Source organism: Anabrus simplex, chromosome 1 (genome assembly GCF_040414725.1).
Source record: "Anabrus simplex isolate iqAnaSimp1 chromosome 1, ASM4041472v1, whole genome shotgun sequence".
Lineage (NCBI taxonomy): Eukaryota > Metazoa > Arthropoda > Insecta > Orthoptera > Tettigoniidae > Anabrus > Anabrus simplex.
Genome location: NC_090265.1, coordinates 17723190 through 17746110, shown reverse-complemented (window position 1 = coordinate 17746110; position 22921 = coordinate 17723190). Strand labels below are relative to the sequence as shown.

General features: G+C 37.8%; 1 protein-coding gene across 1 annotated transcript in view; it reads right to left on the bottom strand.

The window, feature by feature from the left end:
* LOC136858052 (probable multidrug resistance-associated protein lethal(2)03659) overlaps positions 1 to 22921 on the bottom strand; it is a 327592-nt gene that overhangs the window by 148565 nt on the left and 156106 nt on the right. Inside the window, exon 13 of the mRNA XM_068229848.1 lies at positions 17502 to 17707. Coding sequence (XP_068085949.1) covers positions 17502 to 17707 — 206 coding nt within the window. The remainder of the gene's footprint in view (positions 1 to 17501; positions 17708 to 22921) is intronic.

The window sequence follows — 22921 nt, the reverse complement described above, 5'->3', positions numbered from 1 at the left end:
ACGTGAAACAGGCTGTAGATTTTCGATGTACTTATTCTGATCATAAACCGATCATTTTTTATCTTTCCTGCGTTCAATTTCAGCAGCCATCTTTTCCTTGGGAGAACGTTCTTAGATTACAGTAGACTCTCCTGGCATATAAATAATAATTTAAGCACATTTGAAATAAATGATAGGAATGAGATTGACCGTCAAATTGTTCACCTCTATAATAAGGTCAATAATGCACGGAAGTATGAGAGTTGTTACTTGTAATAAGTATGTCATTCGTGTCGCCAGAAATCCCGCACACTTGCCTACGAGCGACATTGGTGCTGGTCACATTGTCAACAATGACAATGGCAGCAGATGTAATTTACCGCCAAGTAGCGGTCTTGCATCTTGCTGTGGGGTCCAGAACATCTAATAATAATAATAATAATAATAATAATAATAATAATTTTCTGGACCATCATCAAATTGTGCGGACCGCGCTGGAAACGGGTCTTGGCCTGGTAATGACCACGAATACAGTCCGGCCGCGGGTTCAGTACCGCCGAGGCACCCAAGACGACACCACGCCGGATCTCCTTCAGGATATGATCCATACTAAAAATGCTTATAGGAAGAGATGGCAAAGATTTAGGGACCGCGTGGAATACCTGGACCCAGCCCGGGAATTTCGAAATCGATTGCTGGAAAGGAAGATTGAAAAATGTGAGGAACTTTGCCGTAATCTCTCAGAAAATTAGTCAGATCGCGAATTTTGGAGGATTATTTATAAAAAGTTAAGCATTCAATTATAAATTTTAGTATAATACCGTAGCGAAGCACGGGTATCTTGCTAGTCTATATATATACATAAAATAGCTTGTCCTGACTGACTGACTGATTCATCATCGCCGAGCCAAAACTACTGGACATAATGAAATGAAATTTTGGGGATGCATTCATATTAAGATGTAGGTGCTCGCTAAGAGAGGATTTTTGGATATTCCGTTGCTAAGGGGGGTGAAAAGGGGGGGGTGAAATTTTAAAATGAGTGCACCTATATCTCAAAACTTTAAAAGTTTACAAATGTAAAAATTGGTATTTAGAATCGTCTTTAAAAATAAGGAAACAAGTATTTTTTTGTTTTCAGAAAATCCCAATAGGAGGGGTGAAAAAGGGTGAAAATGGGGGAAAATGTGTTAAATGCCTTTAATCAGGATACCGGTACTTATATCTCAGAAACTGAAGATATTACAGACCTGAAAATTGGTACTTTTGATCTCTTTTAAAAATAAAGAAACACGTATTTTTTTGTTTTTGGAAAATCTAATTAATGGGAGGGTGAAAAGGGGGTGAATTTTTAAAATTAGTGAATCTATATCTCCAAACTTTTAAAGTTTGCAGATGTAAAAATTGGTATTTAGAATCTTCATTAAAAATAAAGAAACACGTATTTTTTTGTTTTCGGAAAATCGCAATAGGAAGTGTGAAAAGGGGTGAAAAAGGGGTTGAATGCCTTTAATGAGGCTACTTATATCTCAGAAACCGAAGATATTACAGACCTGAAAATTGGTGTTTGGGATCTCCTTTAAAAATAAAGAAACACGTATTTTTTTGTTTCTGGAAAACCCAATTAAGGGGGGTAAAAAAGGGGTAATATTTTAAAATGAGTGTATCTATATCTCCAAACTTTTAAAGGTTATAGGTGTAAAAATAGGTATTTAGAATCTCCATTAAAGATAAAGGAACACGTATATTTTGTTTTCAGAAAATCGTAATAGGAAGGGTGGAAAAGGTTGAAAAAGGGGTCGAATGCATTTCATGAGTCTACTTATATTTCAGAACATGAAGATATTACAGACCTGAAAATTGGTGTTTGGGATCTCCTTTAAAAATAAATAAACACGTATTTTTTGTTTGTGGAAAATACAATTAATGGGGGGGGGGGTGAAAAGGGGGTGATTTTTTAAAATGAGTGTATCTATATCTCAAAACTTTTTAAGTTTATAGATGTAAAAATTGGTATTTAGAATCTCCTTTAAAAATAAAGAAACACGTATTCTTTTGTTTTCGGAAAATCCCAATAGGAAGGGTGTAAAAGGGTGAAAAATGGGTTGAATGCCTTTCATGAGGATACTTATATTTCACAACCTGAAGATATTACAGACCTGAAAATTGGTATTTTGGATCTACTTTAAAAGTAAAGAAACAGGTATTTTTTCGTTTTTGGAAAATTCAAATATTGGGGGGTGAAAACGGGGGTGAATTTTTTAAAATGAGTGTGTCTACATCTTAAAACTTTAAAATTTACAGATGTAAAAATTGGTGGTTAGAATCTCCTCTAAAAATAAAGGAACACGTATTTTTTTGTTTCCAGTAAGTCCTAATAGGAGGGGTGTAAAAGGGTGAAAAATGGGTTGAATGCCTTTAATGAGGATACACATATCTCAGAAACGAAAGATATTACAGAACTGATAATTCACATATGGGATCTCCTTGAAAAATAAAGAAACACGTATTTTTTAGTTTTTGGAAAAGTCAATTAATGGCGGTTAAACAGGAGTGACAAATTGGGGTGAATTTTTTGAAAGACTATATCTACAGAATATCTTGGAATCGTAAAATGTTACAGACGTAAAAAGTGGGTGTAAATCTCCTGTAAATGTAAAGAAATATAGGTTATTTGTTTTTGGAAACTCTACTTAAGGGGAACCCAAAAGGGGTGAAATTTTAAAATGAGAATTTTTACGGATATCTAAAAAACTTAACATGTTACAGAAGTGAAAAATGGTACTTTTTATCTCTATTAAACATAAAGAAAAGTGTATTTTTAGTTTACGGAAATACCACTTGGGTGGAGGGCGAGGGGGGGGGGTAAAAGTGACTGAAAATGGTGATGAATTATTTTAATTAGGCTACTGATATCTCAAAAATGAAGATGTTACAGACGTGAAATTTGATATTTGCAAACTGCTTTATACGTAAAGAAACACGTATTCTCGGAAAATCCAATGAAGGGGGCGGGGGAGTGAAATAATTGAAACATTAGTTGACTTAATTGTATGAGAATACATACATCTAATTCTAAAGTTGTTACAGACGTGAAAATTCGTATTTGGATCTCCTTTAAAAACAAAGAAAAAGGCGTTTTGGTGGGGAAATATCTTGGAGGGCGGGAGTGTAAAGGAGTTGAATTTCTTTCATGAGGACACATAAATCAAAAACTGAAGAAGTTAGAGTCGTGATAATTGGTATTTAGAAAATCCTTTACTATTAAAGAAACAAGTATTTTTTTGCGGGAAAATTCATTTAGGGGGAGGAGAGATTATTGTGAAATTAAGTGAAAAAAAGTAAATTATTTTTATGTGGATACTTATATCTCAAAACTGAAGGTAATAGACGTGAACATTGGTGTTTGGAATCTCCCTTAAACATAAAGAAACAAGCATCCTTTTAATTCTTTTTCGGGGGGGGGGGGGTGGCTGTAAATAAACTTAACGGCGGTGGGGTGTAGAAGGAGGTGAGACCAATTGATTTTACTGTTATTAATGTACTTATAAGGATCCTCCGTTGCTCAAGCGGCAGCACGCCGGCCTCTCACAGCTGGGTTCCGTGGTTCAAATCCCGGTCACTCCATGTGGCATTCGTGCTGGACAAAATGGAGGCAGGACAGGTTTTTCTCCGGATACTCCGGTTTTCCCTGTCATCAGCCATTCCAGCAACACATAATAGTAATAATAATAATAATAATAATAATAATAATAATAATAATAATAATAATAATAATAATAATAATAATAATAATAATCCGGACCGTCGTCAAATTGCAGACCGCAATGGAAACGGCTCCTGGACGGGTAATGACTAAGAATGCAGTCCGGTCGCGGGTTCAGTGCCGCCAAGGCATCCAGTATGACAGCACGCCGGATCTTCTGAAGGATTATATCCGTATTAAAAATATTATAGGAAAAGATGGCAAAGATTTACGGACCCAATTGACCTGGAGGAATACCTGAGCCTAACCCGGGAAGTATGAAATCGATTGCTGTAAAGGAAGATTTAAAAATGGGAGGAAACGTGCCGTAAAATAATAGATCGGGAATTTTGGTGGATTCTCGCAGAGAACGAGTCAGATCGCGAATTTCAGCGGATTATATATCTAAAACAATAAGCATTCAATTATAAATTTCAGTATAATACCGTAGCGAAGCACGGGTATCTTGCTAGTATAAACATATACCAAATTACTAATATTTTTAAGAAACCAAGAAATAGCTTTTAAAATAAAACTTAAAATTTTTCCAATTTCTTTAATTCACATACTATCAATCAAAGTAATAAGTTTTCTCAATCAGGTGTCTACAAACTGCAGTGTAATAGCTGTAAAAGTACATATATAGGCCAAACAGGACATAATTTTACAATAAGATACATGGAACATGTGAGTGCTTCAAGATATATTCATTTCTCTGCACATGGCTCAACACATGACAGACTTAAAACATAATTTTACATCAATTGACCAAGATCTACTAAGCATATTAAAAGTGGATACGAAGGGCACCATGCTCAACATATTGGAGAACTGTTACATTCATTTAGAACAGTATTTTAACAGTAACCATAACATTAATGAAATAAATGAAAAATCTAATATTCTATTTGATATAATCATTGTTATTTACACAAAGTATAAACGGAAAAAAGACATGCCAAGTCCACCAATCAGTTCAAACATACCTACCCGCCCCCCACCTGCCCCTCCTCCATAAGCTATACTCCTGCTCCCTCTCAACAATCAATCTGGTGTTGGTGTCAGTATCAGATGCACGCAACTTACAAAGAACACAGGGGTGAGTCTCGTATAGCTATATCTTGATCTTCTAGCTTCCCTTCTTTTCTCAATGACTTACTTCAAATTCTTTTCTTTTCTTTTCTTTTCTTTTCTTTTCTTTTCAGACATTCACTTCAAACCAAATTAAACAACAGATCACTACATCTGATGAAAAGGAATACCTGTTCAAAATTACAAATGTTCCCCTTCAAGCTACATGAAGTCATTACTCATATGACATTGAACAAACATAAATTATAAATCAAGTTGCTCATTTATACAGATAGGGATGCCAACTCCCAGATCAACTCAAGAACATTTGACTGCTGTAGGAGCGATGACATAGTTCGGCATCAACCACAGCAGTTTTGATGTGTCATTTATTTTTAAGTTCGGATGTGTTGTTCGGACTACATTAATGTTCTAAATTAAAATTGCAAACAGTGGCATACCAGAGTGTTTAATTTATTATTGGTTATATGTGTGCATGTCTTCCAATTGTAGCATAGCTGAAGATGACCCAATATATATGGGATTAAAACTAGTCCCAGTTTTATAAGATAATATAAAAGCTTATGGTTTTGAATGGGTGGACCCTTCTCTACCCTTTGATAGTGACCACAGATAGCGTAAAAATGTATTTCCATTTTGACTTAAGGTCCATTATGCTGCTAAAAGATGTAGCTTGTTGCCACTCAAGTTTGAAAAACAAAAGAAACTCCAAAGGTATCTATTTCCTTTTAAGAAATTTAGCTGAAGTTACCGACAAGATATCTCAGGCGTAACAGTGTAAGGGTTAAAATATGCTACAATTGTTGGAATGTTGTGCGATGTGTCACAGAAGTCGTGTTCGTGTGTCACCTAGTGGCATGCGTGTCAAAAGTTCGCCATCCCTGATATAGATACAGTACTTTACTAATAAAGAAGATTACAAGACACCGACAAAACACTTCAGTTGACAACTGACACCGAAAACCACAGAGGTTACACTTTGAAACACCATTGAAAACAGATGACTACTGACTAGTTAAACATGGACAATGCCTAGATCGGCATGTGAGCCACTCTCTTTCAATAACTTCCAAACCACAACTCAACAGTAACTCAACAGTAACTCATTCCACAACTCACTTGTCACCGTCAAGATCGTCTCTTTATATATGTGTCTGGCCAGACTTCTAGAAAGATATGTTACAGAAACAAAAAACTACCTTCTTGAATATTATTCCAGAGTGTTCAATACATAAATTAAAATGTACAGAATATTCACCACTGTTCTTGTGCCTTTACCATTCTGGAAGTTACAGTGTGTTTCACAATTAGGGATTACATTTTATATATACAGGTAAGAATAAATTATAATATTAATTTACAGGTATTTACATTAACGGAACTGATATCAATGTCTATGTACAACACATGTTTCATAACCTCACACACAATACAATCATTCAACTACGCAAATAATAACAATACTAATACTAGATGGGTGTACACTTCATAGCTATACATACAAGAAATAATAATAATAATAATAATAATAATAATAATAATAATAATAATAATAATAATAATAATAATAATAATAATAATAATAATAATAATAATAATAAAAATAATAATAATAATAATAATAATAATAATAATAATAATAACGATCATAAAATAGTAATAATAATAATAACCATAATAATTCAAGCTCAATATCTGCATTAGTTATCCATGGGTAAAAGAATATTGTTTCAAGTTATACATGTTATCGCACTTGTGTCAATATCCCCCCTATAGCTTGAAACAATTTCCACACGCTGTCACACTCTTTGACTTTGCCTTTATCCTCACTATTTAACCACACACAGGCTACCTCACTCACGCAGCCTTCCTGTTGGCTGTTTGCAGCCCGGCGGTTCCATCGGGGACCACCACCTAGCCATGGTAGGTCCGCTGGGTCCAACTGACAGTGCCTTCATTCCTGGTGATGGTGATCCACTGGCCCTTGCATGGCATTCGAAGCTCTACTGGCTTTTTCCTCGTTCGTACCTTGGTGTTCTGTCAGGTGGCACCCTTATTTGGTGGTTGTTGGTTCGGACCCCATTGGTTTTTCGTCTCGTAGAGGGCGTCCCACTGGCTGTGTCATTGCCATCGCTGCTTCCATTTCCTGAGACATCGTCTGAGCTTCCCCATAGTTCTGCTCCATGTTGAACATCCTCCCTGGGCCGTTCACGGTGACGTGGAGCTTACTGCAGCTGTCGAGCTCCTCGCTCTTCGTGTCATGCTGGTATGGCCCACTCACCGTCGTATCGTCGGGTTGTACAGTCTTGGCATTGAACACCCACTGTGCTCCATCAGTGCGCTGTGCCCCTCCCACATCTGGATTCGGCAGTAGGCTCCCAGCTTGTGGACACTGCCATGCCTGCTGAATTCTCCCACAACTTCCTCGCAGATCGAACAAGACTGTGGGCTGCGTCATGCTTCCATATCCTGCTCACGAAGTCCAGCGATCGGGTATTCAGTTCCCTCTTCTGACGTCGCTCTGGTCTTGAACTGTGCCCCGATTTTTTGCTCGAGTTTTTCCAACTGGGCCCCGATATTCTTCTCGAGTTTTCCCAACTGGGCCTCGATGTATTTCTCGCGTTTTCCAAACGGGTCTTGAATGAACTAAGTTAACTGTTTAAGCATCACCACAGTCCTCTGGTTGTTCTTCATCTTTGAGTCCAATAGATTCAATAGTCCTGTCACACGGTCGCCAGTTAACATAGCCACACAGATGCACACAATGGGTGATATGAATAAAAATTAGATGTAACTCGGAGACAAGTCTCGAAGGAGGATTGAGACGGAAGTCACTTGCGAGACAGAACTCGTCATGTATATGAATAAAGTTTGTTTCTCAGTAACGAGACTTGTCTCCTTCCGCTTGAGATGAGTCTCGCACACTGGCTCTGGTATCTGTCAGCTGACGAGTGAATTAACAATCGGAGAGCTACAAAGAGTGGTTTTGCTGGAACGGATGAAAGTGTTAGATTTACAAGCGAAAAATATTGAAAAGCGATAGCGTGTTCTCGAAAAAACGGAAGAACTCATTTCAGTGCAAAAACAAGTTTTGCAACCGCAAATGGAAAATCTTTTACATGAAAGGAAGAAAAGAGCAGAACAAACAAGTACAACCGAAATGGAACACCCACCGATATCTTTTTCATTTAGAATAGTTCTTGACAACCTTTTCTTCTTCGGTTGTGTTTCACTTGGGAGCCTATTCTGCAAACTATACCTTTCGTATTAATCAATATTCAATAATCACTACAGTTATTATTACAATTCTTTCTAGGCTTACACAAACGTAGTGGGTCGTACACTTGGTATACTTGGACCCCAGCTTGGGAACGACTGATTTAAGGTTTCTTTCCTTGTAAGTTTCCTTCAAGATATTGTGTAAGAAGTTACATTGTATTTATCATCACATTTAGGATCCACATTCAAATGCATGATTTTCTGCAGTCATTGAAAGTCACTCAAACACTATTTAAGCACGCTTCATACTTCATTCTTCACGAATATGAAGACTTTATTGATCATAACTGTGCATAGCTAGGGGAGTTTCTGCATATAATGTACTTTTTCTACAATTTGTTTTACGTCGCACTGACACAGATAGGTCTTATGGCGACGATGGAATAGGTTTAGGAGTGGGATGGAAGCGACCGTGGCCTTCATTAAGGTACAGTCCCAGCATTTGCCTGTTGTGAAAATGGGAAACAATGGAAAACTATTTTCAGGGTTGCCGACAGTGGGGCTTAAACCCACTACCTCCAGGATGTAAGCTCACAGCTGTGCACCCCTAACCGCACGGCCAACTCACCCGGTATATAATATACAACCAATACCTATATACTGTTGCATAAACTGTCTAAATTTCAAACTTTCAAAACATAGAAATAATTCCATATTCATAAACGAATGTAACTAACAAGGGAGTTGTTTGATTTGGACCGGACCAATTGCAATGAAACTTAGTACATTATGAGCTAAGACATCTGGAACTCAATGGTGATAACTGTTCTGTCGTGAAATAATATTTTCGTACCGGTATTTATTGACAGTAAATTCTTGCTCCAGTTTTAAATGGAACGTGGTGTGTAGATGGCAGCAATTTCAATGAAACATGGTAGGATGATCAATTAAGACATCAAAACATCGCTGCATTATTGACGTTGTTATATAGGTTACCCGCAGTGTGACAAAATGAACGATTCTCAACAAGAATCCGGAAGTTTAAGGCTATTTATAGCATACAAATGACGAGTATTTCATATTACATATTTTAGCTTCAATTGTAAACGACAAATAAGTATTAAAAGCCTAATATTTTGAAATATTCATATACTGTGCATGTTAGTAAAATGGGTTTGACGAGCAAGACATTCTGTTCATGTTGTCAAAATCTAATTTTTACTCTAAAGCTCATTGTTCAATGTAACTTTAAAATAGAACTATCAGTGCATTTCTACAGTGCATACGCGAGATCAATACAGCTACAAACCACCCAGCTGTTCTTTAGCAATTAATTATAACAATGTTGTTGATTTTATGACAAAGTGAATATCAGCAATATATTTAAGACCGGTGAACTGACAATTCATTGCAGTTTCATCGAAATCTGTCTGATCAAAATTAAATGCTTCCCTTTTAGTATTCGGTGCAAGTGAGATTTTGGTGCGATGGTTGAGAAAGAGCAGCACTCATAGAGACAGTAAATCATTGGCCGAATAATATCATCATGCGAATCTGTTAAATGTTGTGAAACCAGTTACAACATATTTTTCTCAAGAGCACGAGCCGCCGGTTAAAACTTTTAAATAAACTTAGAAACAGTGCAATCAAAAAAGGCATGGGCAGGAAATTTTACGGCACTGGAAGTAAACATAAATGGGATAGCTTACACCAGGACCAAAGATACACATTCGTTCAATACCATTTGGCCAACATGTGATAGAGAGCGATAATTTTCAGACTTGAAAATATATCCTTTCAGATAGCAAAATGTGAATAATAATAATAATAATAATAATAATAATAATAATAATAATAATAATAATAATAATAATAATAATAATAATAATAATAATAATAATAATAATAATAATAATAATAACAACAACAACAACAACAACAACAACAACAACAACAACAATAATAATAATAATAATAATAATAATAATAATAATAATAATAATAATAATAATAATAATAATAATAATAATAATAATAGGTAATAATTTTGTTTGGCTATTTCTAGCCTGGTACAGCCCTTGTAAGGCAGACCCTCCAACGAGGATGGGTGTCATCTGCCGGGTTATTGTAGTGGAGGATAGTGTTGTGTGTGAGTTGCAGGAATGTTGAGGATTTAAGGTTAAAATCTCTGACACGACCGCGAATCAAACCCGGGGGCCCCCTGAACCGAAGAGTACTATGCTGACCATTCAGCTAAGGAACAGGACAAAGTGAATAATGAAAGCCATGAATAATTGTAAGTCATATCTTAAACATAGCTATGTTTTGTTTTGGCCTTTTCTGTGATTGTGAATTAATTTTATTTATAAAATGTTAGTAGTATTTTGTGAATAGAAAAAATGTCAACATACAGAAAAAATCACAAATATGGAATAGATTAAGAATAATTAAATTAATTTAATAATTACTAAGAAAATTTTCAGAATTGCATGTTGCACGGTTTTGCATATTTCTGGTTTGATTTTGAGCATTTTAGACTTTATGATGCATGTAAATCCTATCGCTAATGGCTATCATCGTCATCATCTTTATCATTATTGTTAGATGAATGTCTCGTGCTTTGGCTCCAGAAAATGTTGTGCTAACCATTCCACATTTTCTTTCCGGAAACGGTAGAGATCTTTATAATCATGTTCGAGAGAATCTCTTTGTGCTTTATAATTTTTTTTCCTCTGTTGTAAAACTATCATAAACTCTGCCATCACGATTCTATCGCCTTGAGTCACTTTCTGGGCAGTCTCAAGAAATTCTGAGATCAGTCTCCATTCAGAGAGACTAAGCTCCAGTTTATTCATATACATATGGAGATGTGTCTCCGAGAGAATCCGCTAACGAGCTGTGTCTCAAGGAGCAAAGGTCACTGCTGAGACATCGCTTTTTTATTCATATACATTTGAGACATGTCTTAATATTTATGAGACAAGAGATATGTCTCCGGTTTATTCATATCATTTGCAAGTAATCAACTTCATTTTCCGTATCAAAATTTTATCACTAAGTTTTACAATATTTAAAATTCTTCCACAGTTTTGATACCTTTTTTGCCTTTTGGCAAATTTATTTGTCAACAGTACATGTTTCGTTCCTTATTTAGGAACATCCTCAGCTGTTATTGTAGCTTAGGTGAATTGCTAAGATTTTTAAACATGTTAATTTGCAGGTACATTGATTCACTTAAAAACTACTAAAAATACCAATTAAATTAAATGATATTAAAAACAATGTAGGGGTTAGTATCATTAGTATCATTAACTGATACTGAATTATTCAGCCAGCAGGGTTAAATCAGGAAGCTAACAAAGAAAGAACTGCTAAACTGCAAAGGGCTTACAAAATCACATGGAACAGATACAACAAAAGATGTATATCAAAAAATGCAAAATTACGACACTACAATACAGTCATCAAACCAGAGGCACTTTATGCATCTGAAACACTGATCATTGGCGGCAGGTCACAAATGAAAAGCATTGAGAAACAAGAGAGGAAAATTCTCAGAAAAATCCTAGGACCAAAGTTCGAAAATGGAATTTGGATGAAAAAGAAACCACACAAAATTTTTCAATTCACAGAAAAAATCACAGATACCATCAGAAAGAGACGACTTAAAATTCTACGGACACCTACACAGAATGGATAACAACAGGGTGACAAAGAAAATTCTAAATCTAGCTCTAACCCTGAAAATCCGCAACAATTGGTTAGCAGAAATTCATGAAGATCTACAAGAAATGGGTATTGAGGACGAAACCATTCAAGATAGAATGAAATTTAGAAGCTTAGTAAACAAACATAAATTTGCAGAGAAACCAACAAGAAAAAATACAGGCTGGACAGAAACAAGCAGAAAGGAACACAGTGAAAAAATGAAGAGATATTGGGAAGAAAAGAAGAAGAAACATTGTGCAAAATAAGTTCAAACGCGCTCCACAGCTGGGCACAATGAATCAAAAAAAAATATGTAGGGGTTAGTGTGTTAATGATATGAGAACGAATGATTACATAGTTGGTAAGCTTAAAAACTATACAAGACGCAAAGCAGCAACAAACATCCCTCCAGGGTCACAGTAGAATTGGAGTCTAAGAATAGCAAGAAATTGAAACGAAGCTCCCTTCACAAAAATTGATCAGCAATCAGCTTCAAAGTTCCACATTAGACTCAATCAAAGGCACCATAAGCAAACTCATAATATATAACAACTTACCTGGAAGGAACAGAAGATAAAACATTCAATAATTTGAACAGTATTACGAAGTCAAACATTTTTCAAACTTTTAACCGCAAACAGACATTTTAATGTAACAAAATGAGATTTTTAACAACTATTCACATGAATAGACATAGTTTTTAAGCTGACCAACTATGTAATCATTCATTCTCATATCATTAACACACTAACCCCTACATTGTTTTTATCATCATCATCATCATCATCATCATCCTAAACCATCTCCAGTTTCCCGGGTGTGGTATATGAGCCTCCTCCATCTCATCCTGTCCTTGTACCATTCTTCCTCCACCAACTTGTCCCAATCATGACCTCTCAGCATTACAACGCTCTTAACTAAATCTATCCATTTCCTTCGTGGCCTTCCCACGGGTCGTCTTCCTTCTACCTTTCTGTCAAATTCCTTCCTTGCAGTTCTGTTTACTGGCATCCTCTTCATGTGACCAAACCACTTCAGTCTTGATATCTGAATCTTATTGAAGAGAGAATTGTTTATTCCTACTTCTTCTCTAATTTTCTCATTCCTTTTTTGCTAGGGGCTTTACGTCGCGCCGACACAGATAGGTCTTATGGCGACGATGGGATAGGAAAGGCCTAGGAATTGGAAGGAAGCGGCCGTGGCCTTAATTAAGGTACAGCCCCAGCATTTGCCTGGTGTGAAAATGGGAAACCACGGAAAACCATTTTCAGGGCTGCCGATAGTGGGATTCGAACCTACTATCTCCCGGATGCAAGCTCACAGCCGCGCGCCTCTTTTTCTCATTCCTAATCTTGTCTTTCCTGGTTTTCTGGATCATAGTGCGTAGGAATTTCATTTCAGCTGCCTGAAGTTTGGAATTATCTCTATTGGTCAGTGTTGTGGTTTCGAGACTGTATGTAAGAATTGGTGTATAATAGGACTTGTACAATGTCATTTTTGTTTTCATGGGTATTTGCTCATCCCACAGCAGTTGTCTTACCTGGTGGTAGAATTGTGTTGCCTTATTGATTCGACTGTTCACCTCATGTTTTGCTAGGTTGTCATTTGATATAACGCTACCCAAGTATTTGAAAACTGGAACGCTGTCCAGTTGAGCTTCATTTAACATGACTATTGGTTCTGCTCCTTCCCCATACACTTTCATCACCACCGTCTTGGTCTTGCTGATGTTTAAACCATATTTCTTAAACTCCTCATTCCAGCTTTGTATTCTCTCTCCCAATTCATCTTCTGAGTCACTCCAGATCGCAACATCATCTGCAAATGTGAAGGCTTTGATATCTCCATGTTCTTTCCTTTTAATGGATTTCATTACTACATCCATTACAATAATAAATAGAAGTGGTGACAATGAGCTGCCCTGCTTGCTACACTCCTCTCTTTGTTTCAAACCAGTCCGACAAACCACATCCTACTTGAATACAGCTTCTGTTCCCACTATACAACATTTTCACTTCGTCTATGAGGCTATCTCGCACTTGAAGTTCTTTCATACATTGTTTTTAATATCATTTAATTTAATTGGTATTTTTAGTAGTTTTTAAGTGAATCAATGTACCTGCAAATTAACGTGTTTAAAAATCTTAGCAATTCACCTAAGCTACAATAACAGCTGAGGATGTTCCTAAATAAGGAACGAAACATGTACTGTTGACAAATAAATTTGCCAAAAGGCAAAAAAAGTATCAAAATGGTGGAAGAATTTTAAATATTGTAAAACTTAGTTATTCATATCACCCAATATGCTGTCAGTTGGTACAATGAATTTTCACATATATACACAAATTAACACACACTTTACCTTAATCACCGTATCACAACATAACACTTCACTTCGAGACTATCAACAAATCACAATTAAGTATTTATTTATTTTCCACCTAGTCAATACAATGATTGCTTAAGGCAATTTTTAATGGGTAAAAGTGGTACATGTTTAGTATATTATAAACATCTTCAGCCACATAATGCTGTTTAGATGAAAAATATATAAATTGACAAAGTAATGCTTTAGAGGAAGTGTCCTTAAAATTAACATAAGATTGACAACATTAAAACAAACAAATAACATTAGTGAAAAGAATCCCTGCAAAAGTACCCGAAGGAATACCCGTATTTAATTTTAAGAACATTATTGGGATAAGTATGATGCCTTTGGAAGTACTGCAAAGGTAATACAATTCCTCATCCAGAATTGGTGAAGCTATGGTTCTGCTGTAGTAGAACTGAAGAAGTCATCTTTTTCCTCGCTTCTACTTTTATGCAATGTATATCAATTATTAGAAAATAATGATTACTAGATTGTAACGATTGAAATTTTATTCCAAGAAGTAAATTACAACTAAAATGTAATGATTACAAGAAAAAATTACTACGAATGAAATCGTCACAAGTTATCTAATTACTATTACTCTATTACTTGTAACTGTACAAGGATATGATCCCCACTTTTTAGGTTAGGAAATTTTCATAAAATAATTCGTAATATTGAAGTCATGAAAGTCATGTAATTTTGTTCATTTATAATGTAAAAGCATAATATTATAAGAAGAATTTGTAGTAGGGAATTTTGTATCTGTGTAAGTTTAATTTGTGTAAGAGTCTGCACATGGCATGGCAGTGTAGGTTGCTCAAGAATTGTGCAACACGGAAAACAGTGGCTATATCGGGACAGACGGTTGAAGTTAATTGAAAATGTTGCAACAAAGTGGCTTGGAAACCCGGGGTACGGCCCGGTAGTATAGGCTGAAGATTGGAGTTGATCAATGTGGATGTATATGAGTGGACGTTCTATGTCACATCAGACGCTCGACAGCCAATATGAGGGCTTTCTTTCAAGCAAGGTTGGGTCGACTGAGTGATGCGTGAAGAAGTACCTGTGAGGGTGTTGCTACGAGTAAATTTTTCGGGACGCTATAACCACATGTAGCAAGCCTATATAAGTATGTACGCGTGTGTAGCAAGTCATTTTGATTCTGTTTCTGTTTCTCATTTGGACTGGTGCGTGGGAGCTAGTTTGTGCAGTTTCCTATGCGTTATTCTATTGTTCATCAGTATCTGTTACTGAGTGAGCACTCTATAATTACAGATGCTTACAAGTTTCCGGTGGCCATTCGGTAAAGTGTTTGTTTGTTACTCAAACTCTGTATATTAATTATACTATAATTCTTCTATGAGATAATGTACAGTGGATGTGGTGGTGCATATTGAATGTACATTCTGGAGTGGATGTGTGGTTGTGCACAGAGCTGATACTTGCTAAAGGAAATCGTCGGCCGAGTATGCAGTATTTCAGTTGGAGTAACGTGAGGGGTCACACTAACTGTGCTGCAATCGGGGATGACTCAAGACATTGATGAAGAAGAGTGTAAATAAGGTTAGGGATGCTCTTCATAAAGAAGGGTGCATTCGTACGTAGAGAAAGTCGTCGTTCTTTTCCTTAGTAGATAAAGATTTTTCTTCTGTAGCAGTAGGGAATGCAACTGGACTGTTACCTGGAGGTATTACATAAAACTCACATGCTTTGAATGTAAAAATACATACATAGGACAATCTGGCCGCAATTTTAAAGTTAGATATTTGGAACATGTGAATGCTGAAAAACATAGAAGATTCTCAGCAATGGGATCACACATGACTGCCACAGGTCATAAATTTACCAACATAGAACAAGACCTGACCATCATAAAAAAGTTAAAAAAGGGCAGCTTAATGAACACTTATGAAGACCTGTACATTCATCTAGACCAACTTGTAAAGAAAAAGGATAACCTTAATGAGGCTGTAGAATATAAGAATCCATTATATTATCAAATTCTAGTATATTTGAAAATGCTTGAGAAGGATCACGAAAAAAGAATTGGAATTTCTCCACCTACAGATAGCCCTACAACTTATTCCTCCTCAGTTGAAGCTATAGGTGACAGCAAGGAAGTTCTTGACATACCTATATCCCCCGCTCCTCCACCTCCTCAGGTGCAAGAGCAAGGAAGAACGCATCATCAATATTACACCCGGCGCAAAACTGTGAAAGAATGACAGGAGTTACTGTTCCAAAGGAAAGCAGGCTTAATAAAATTTGACAACTAGGAATTAGTTATATTTTCATCTACATTAATAATAAGAGCCGCACTGTGATATCAGGATTTCTTCATTTCGATAATTACTTATAAATTGTATAATTTTTAATTTATAAATTGATCTTTTTTCATGAATTATTAAGAAAAGAATATTTATTAGGACAATTTCTCTATGGAATATTGTACAAGTGTTTCCTTGACGACTGCTTTCTATTGTAGAAATAATTTATATATTTTCTCTTGAGTTATTTGTTTGTTTTAATCTTGTCAATCTTATGTTAATTTTAAGGACACTTCATCTAAAGCATTACTTTGTCAATTTTATATATTTTTCATCTAAACAGTGTTATGTGGCTGAAGATGTTGATAATATACGAAACATGTACCACTTTTGACCATTAAAAGTTGCCTTAAGCAATCATTGTATCGACTAGGTGGAAAATAAATAAATAAATACTTAATTGTGAACCTGGAGGTATGTTATAAAATGTATATAGAGAAACTTTTTATTGATGGTTTGTAGATGATTGTATTTTTGCCTTTTGTAAACAGCAAACATGAGTTGGACTCATCAAGTGATGATTTTTGTTGGTGGTTTTAGTTGTTTCTATATTTGCCTTTAGTAAATGGCAAAGACGAGTGGGTCTCATCAAGTGATGATTATTGTTGGTGTTTGTCATTTTTTAACTTATTTTGGGAGCAAAGTCCTGGAATGAAACTTGCAGTAAATCTTTATCAGTGGAGTAAGGATGAACCTGGCATGTTACCCAAATTTAATTTCAGGGGTAAACAGTAACAGGTAAGGTTATAAAGTAACTCTGGAGCCTCGTCAGCCTGATGGCCGTCGCCTTGGGAGAGGAAGTTGCTTGTTGCTCTACAGAGTTCATTATTCCTATAATTGTTTTTGCAGGTGGCACCCAATTTTGTTATTTATATACTTATCTTAGTTACCATTTATCCATTTCGTATTTTCAATTTCACCAGAATGTTCCATACTTCCTAACCCTGATGACAAGGTATTTAAATCTGACATCACTGGGTTAATGTGAACAACAATACAGAAAGAGGTACACAACTGATTTGTTTTAGTTCTAGGGGACTGGTAGTCAAATACTAACCAGTAGGAGATGAAGTAGTCAGCACCGCTAGCTGCTCCTTGGGCCATCACGATCATCATGGCCACGAGGAATATGACGAAGTAGTTTGTTCCCGACCGAAAATACTCGAGGAAGAGAGACTTCTCTCCGGCCTTACCCTTGGAGGAGGCCTCCAGCATGTTCCCAGTGATTTGCGGTTCATCGATTATGTGCTCCAATGACTTGCTCTGTGAACAGATGATGCAAGTGTGATAAACAGATATAACCTGAAAACAATATTCTCTCACCCATGGGTAAATAGTGCAACTATCGAGTTCGAATTATTATTATTTTACAATTATGGATATTATTATTATTATTATTATTATTATTATTATTATTATTATTATTATTATTATTATTATTATTATTATTATTATTATTATTACCTGTGATGTACATCCACTTGTAGTATCATCATTAGTTCATGATCACATTATTTGTGAGGTTATGTCACGAAACATTTGCTGTATACAGATGTTTATATGAGTTTAGTTAATGTAGGAACCTGTAATTAATATCATATAATTTATTATTACGTGTATATATGATTTGTAATCCACTACAGAATTGTGAAACACACTGTAACATCCAGAACGGTACTGGGTAGACGAGAACTCTGTAGAACATTCTGTACATTATGTCTGAGCCTTAAGCACTCTAGAATTTATGAGAAAATGTATCTTTCTAGAAGCCTGGCCAAGTACATATATAAAGAGGTGGTCTGGATGATAGAGACGAGTTACTGTTTAGTTGGAGTTTTGGTTTAACTTGTGTCCAAGTGTTGTGAGTGACATGCTGTTAGCAGTCAAGTGTTACAACTGTGTTTTAAGGTTGCAATCTCCATGTGGCATGTGCTCAGTGATAGCCACTTGTTGAAGATGGCGGGTTGTTGATGTGTATATTTTGTTTGTGACAGCAGTGTTTAAGGTTATGTGTACATTTATGTGAAGTTAAGGTGAAATATAAGTGTACCAACTGACAGAATCTTGCGTGCATCTTTGTGGATACTTCAACTGGCGATCAAATTACAAAAGTAAATGACAAACTTTCAGACAAAATTTCAGACGTCAATTTCGTCCTAACAGATTTTGGATCAAATTTTGAAAGTGAACGACAAAATTTCTCAAGTGAACTCAGTTTTAACCGGACAAATATCACAAGTGTACACGCAGGTTTACAATGATGAACAGGGCCTAGAATCAAAAAATTCCACCGTAGATAACAAAATTTTATCGCAAATTACCAACGTCACCAATCGATTAACGCAGCAGATATTGGACATCAGGCCAGAACTGGGACAGATTGAACAAATCGATAGCAGGGTATGCCAGCTGGAAGGGAATACCTCGAGCCTGAAGGAGGAGGTAGAAATTTAGGTTTCTGGCATAAAGCAAGATGTTGAGGGGAGAATTTCTACCGTCGAGGGAAATTTTGAAAGCCGAATTTCTGCTGTTGAGGGAAAATTTGGAAGCCGTATTTCTGCTGTTGAAAGTAGGTTAGAAAGCCAGATTTCGACCATCAAGGGAGATGTGCAGAATATAAGGGAAAGCGTCCTTCATGCAGTAAAAAAGAGATTAACTCAAACAGGACGTACTGCCACACCTCTAAGCCCCTCAAACCTAACTGGCAATACAGGACACCTAGACCCAAAAGTGATTACAGCCTTCTAGAATTCCACGGGCGACTGGAAGAGAACCCGACTAGCTTCATCCAGGGATCAGACAGTCTGTTAGGAAGGACTAACCTACTAGTTGACATCTTCGTGCAACTCATCACACCGCGATTAAAGAGGCAAGCCGCTACTTGGTGAAATAACTTGAAGGGTCTAAATTTAAACTAGATGGACTTTAAGAGGGAATTCCTCACTAGGTTTAATTCCAAAGGGGTGAAGAGCTCCGTGAGAAGAAGGAAGCTACTGACCGAGGCACAACCCACTGGCTTGAGAGCTAGCGCCTCCATCCTACAGAAGTACCACCTCTTCAAGCGTCTGCACCCGGAAGGAAGAGGGAATGAGATTTTACCAGACATCACAGAGCTACTCCATGATAAGATCCGACCCCTAGAGAAAGTATCACAACCGAGATCCTTTGATGAAATGAAATGGCGTACAGTGCCGGGAGTGCTCGAGGACATGTTCGGTTCGCCAGGTGCAGGTCTTTTGATTTGACGCCCGTAGGCGACTTGTGCGTCGAGATGAGGATGAAATGATGATGAAGACGACACATACACCCAATCCCCGTGCAGGCGAAATTAATCAATGATGGTTAAAATTCCTGACCCTGCCGGGAATTGAACCCGGGACCCCTGTGACCAAAGGCCAGCACGCTAACCATTTATCCATGGAACCGGACATCTTTTGATGATCTACGCAGAATCATTGCCAAGCTGAAGGAGGAGCACAAGAGCAAAACTACGGAAAAACCCAGCTCGGTTAGGAAATACTACCCATGTGGAAAAGCGGGACACCTGAAGAACACGTGCCCAGCCTTGACGTCGGAAAACTAGCTCTGGCCCATTACGGATTGAGGGGGGATGGGACTGGGATCAGGAATGCACCTCAAGACACGACACGAGCAACCCTGGTCAAGTATGAGGGAGAGAGTAGAACAGGTCAACCCCGCCCAGCCATCATCTTGAGGATTGGCAACGAGAAATTTTCAGCCATACTTGACAGCCAAGCAAGCCATTAATTCGTCAACGGGATTGTCGCCAGATTACTACTGCCTATGAAGTCTCACCACCTCGGAAGGGTAGTAGGAGCAGCAGACGGAGTAACCTATTCCATCCAAGGACAGACTTACCTAACCGCTAAATGCATGAACATGCCTATTGTAATTGACGATGCAGTGATTCAGAACCTGATACCTGACATCATATTAGGTCATGACTTTCTGGTGGAATACAAGGTGATCCTAGACTATGCAGCTTGTGAAACATTTTGAGAAAAGACAGACGTCTGAGGGTCGCCTGGCACAATGGAAATCTCCGGATTCGCAAGGATACAGAAGTCGATGTAGACCTGGGAGATATCCGGTTAACAAATCTTTGACCGAGTGAAGAAGAGGAGCTGAGACACCACTTAAAGAACTTTCCGGAAGTCATCACCAATAAAATAGGACGGACTACCACTGTAATACACACCACTGAATGCAGCACTTCCTCACCCATTGGATATGTTCCATATCCAATCAACCCGGATAAGCGCAACTTTGTCATCCAGAAGATTCAAGAGGTGGAAGGGCAAGGTCTCATCGAACCCTCTACATCCTGCTGGGCTCCACCTATCGTCCTACCGAAGAAGGAGAAGAAGAAGAAGAAGAAGAAGAAGAAGAAGAAGAATGGGAAGTATCGACTTGCATTTTAGATTATCACTTGAAATATGTTCAGTAATACTTTTGTGCATACTGTGAGTTAGCGGCACTACTGATGAGCTTTTTGCCTGCGGTGCCATTTGACGCTGCATATGCATCGTGGCAAGTAATGAAGTGGAATGAAGAAACAAAGGTTTTGTTCAACTGTATTCAGTAATGTTTCTACAATAGATACATTTATTTTTTAACATTTCACACAGAAACAGTGTGTAGTAAAATCCTTATTATTGTTGTGTGAACAATTTCTGTAGAATGTACATAATCTGTATATCAGCCAATAATAGTGCACTGCAACAAACACGGGTAGATGTGGCATTGTCTGGAGTCTTTTGTGGAATTCCAGGAAGTATTACTCAAGATACAAGGCTGGCAGTCCTGTGCTGCCAATGTGATGCTCAAATGGAGCCTATGTTTAACAACGGCTGGCAGAAATATGAGGTTTAATATTTGGCGCGGAGTGTGATGCACCTGTCGTCATCATGTGTCGTCATTGGCTGCGAATGTGTAAAGTGGCCATGATGACATATATTGTCATCACATTGTAAAGGTCTCTTTCAGCGATACATACGACGATTTAATCTGTCATAGGACCAGAGATCGTATTTCATTGTGTGTATATGTTAGTTCAAACTTTGCCCAAAGCAGTGCTCTGCTAAAACCACAGAATGAAGGAATTTAACTGGAAGTGCGAGCACATAGCCTACAACTCAGATACCTTTCTATAGTCCACTCAGTTTGTAACAGATGACTCCTGCGTTAAGATTTTCCTATACTAGAAGGTTGAGGCAAGGCTATGTCGAAGTTTCGCCTTGTTTGACCTTCACACCATGTGTATAGGGTGATTCAGAAATATTTCAAATTCCTTTCAAGCCAGTAGTCAATATGGCAACTAGCAGCACACGAATTTCTGAACACGAAGAATTAGTGATTCCAACGACGGTGTAAGTGAAGATCTTCAGGAATTAGAAGACGATAATTTGTGTGAGGAAGTGTTGAGTGTAAATAGTGTAAATGAGTCAGGAAACGTATATATCACTGGTGACTCAGAGAGTGATGATGAACGAAACCTTCGTGCTAAGCTTCAACAACTAAAGCGTGCGAAACAGGATGACTGGGTGTGGATAAGTGGAGATAATCATCCCGTGATTCACCCCTTCACTGCATACAATGGTGTTCCTGAGTTTTTATTTCAGAAAATATGCGGTCACAGCTCCATCAGAGCTCTCCGTCTTTTTAGACTATATGACCCAATATTTTCTGTAGGTAATTGCTACAGAGACAAATACTCTGACTGACAGTGACAATGCAACACCAAGGAGGAGTGGTTCGAAAGGGATGAAAGTTGGGGAAAAAACAGAGACGGCACGGACGAATAATTGATGTTTATTTCAAACCGATATGCAGGTTACACAATGCGCACGGCATCGACTCAGTAGGATGTAGGACCACCGCGAGCGGCGATGCACGCAGAAACACGTCGAGGTACAGAGTCAATAAGAGTGCGGATGGTTCTCCATTCTCTGTGAACCATTTGCCACAGTTGGTCATCCGTACGAGGCTGGGGCAGAGTTTGCAAACGGCGTCCAATGAGATCCCACACGTGTTCGATTGGTGAGAGATCCGGAGAGTACGCTGGCCACGGAAGCATCTGTACACCTCGTAGAGCCTGTTGGGAGATGCGAGCAGTGTGTGGGCGGGCATTATCCTGCTGAAACAGAGCATTGGGCAGCCCCTGAAGGTACGGGAGTGCCACCGGCCGCAGCACATGCTGCACGTAGCGGTGGGCATTTAACGTGCCTTGAATACGCACTAGAGGTGACGTGGAATCATACGCAATAGCGCCCCAAACCATGATGCCGCGTTGTCTAGCGGTAGGGCACTCCACAGTTACTGCCGGATTTGACCTTTCTCCACGTCGACGCCACACTCGTCTGCGGTGACTATCACTGACAGAACAGAAGCGTGACTCATCGGAGAACACGACGTTCCGCCATTCCCTCATCCAAGTCGCTCTAGCCCGGCACCATG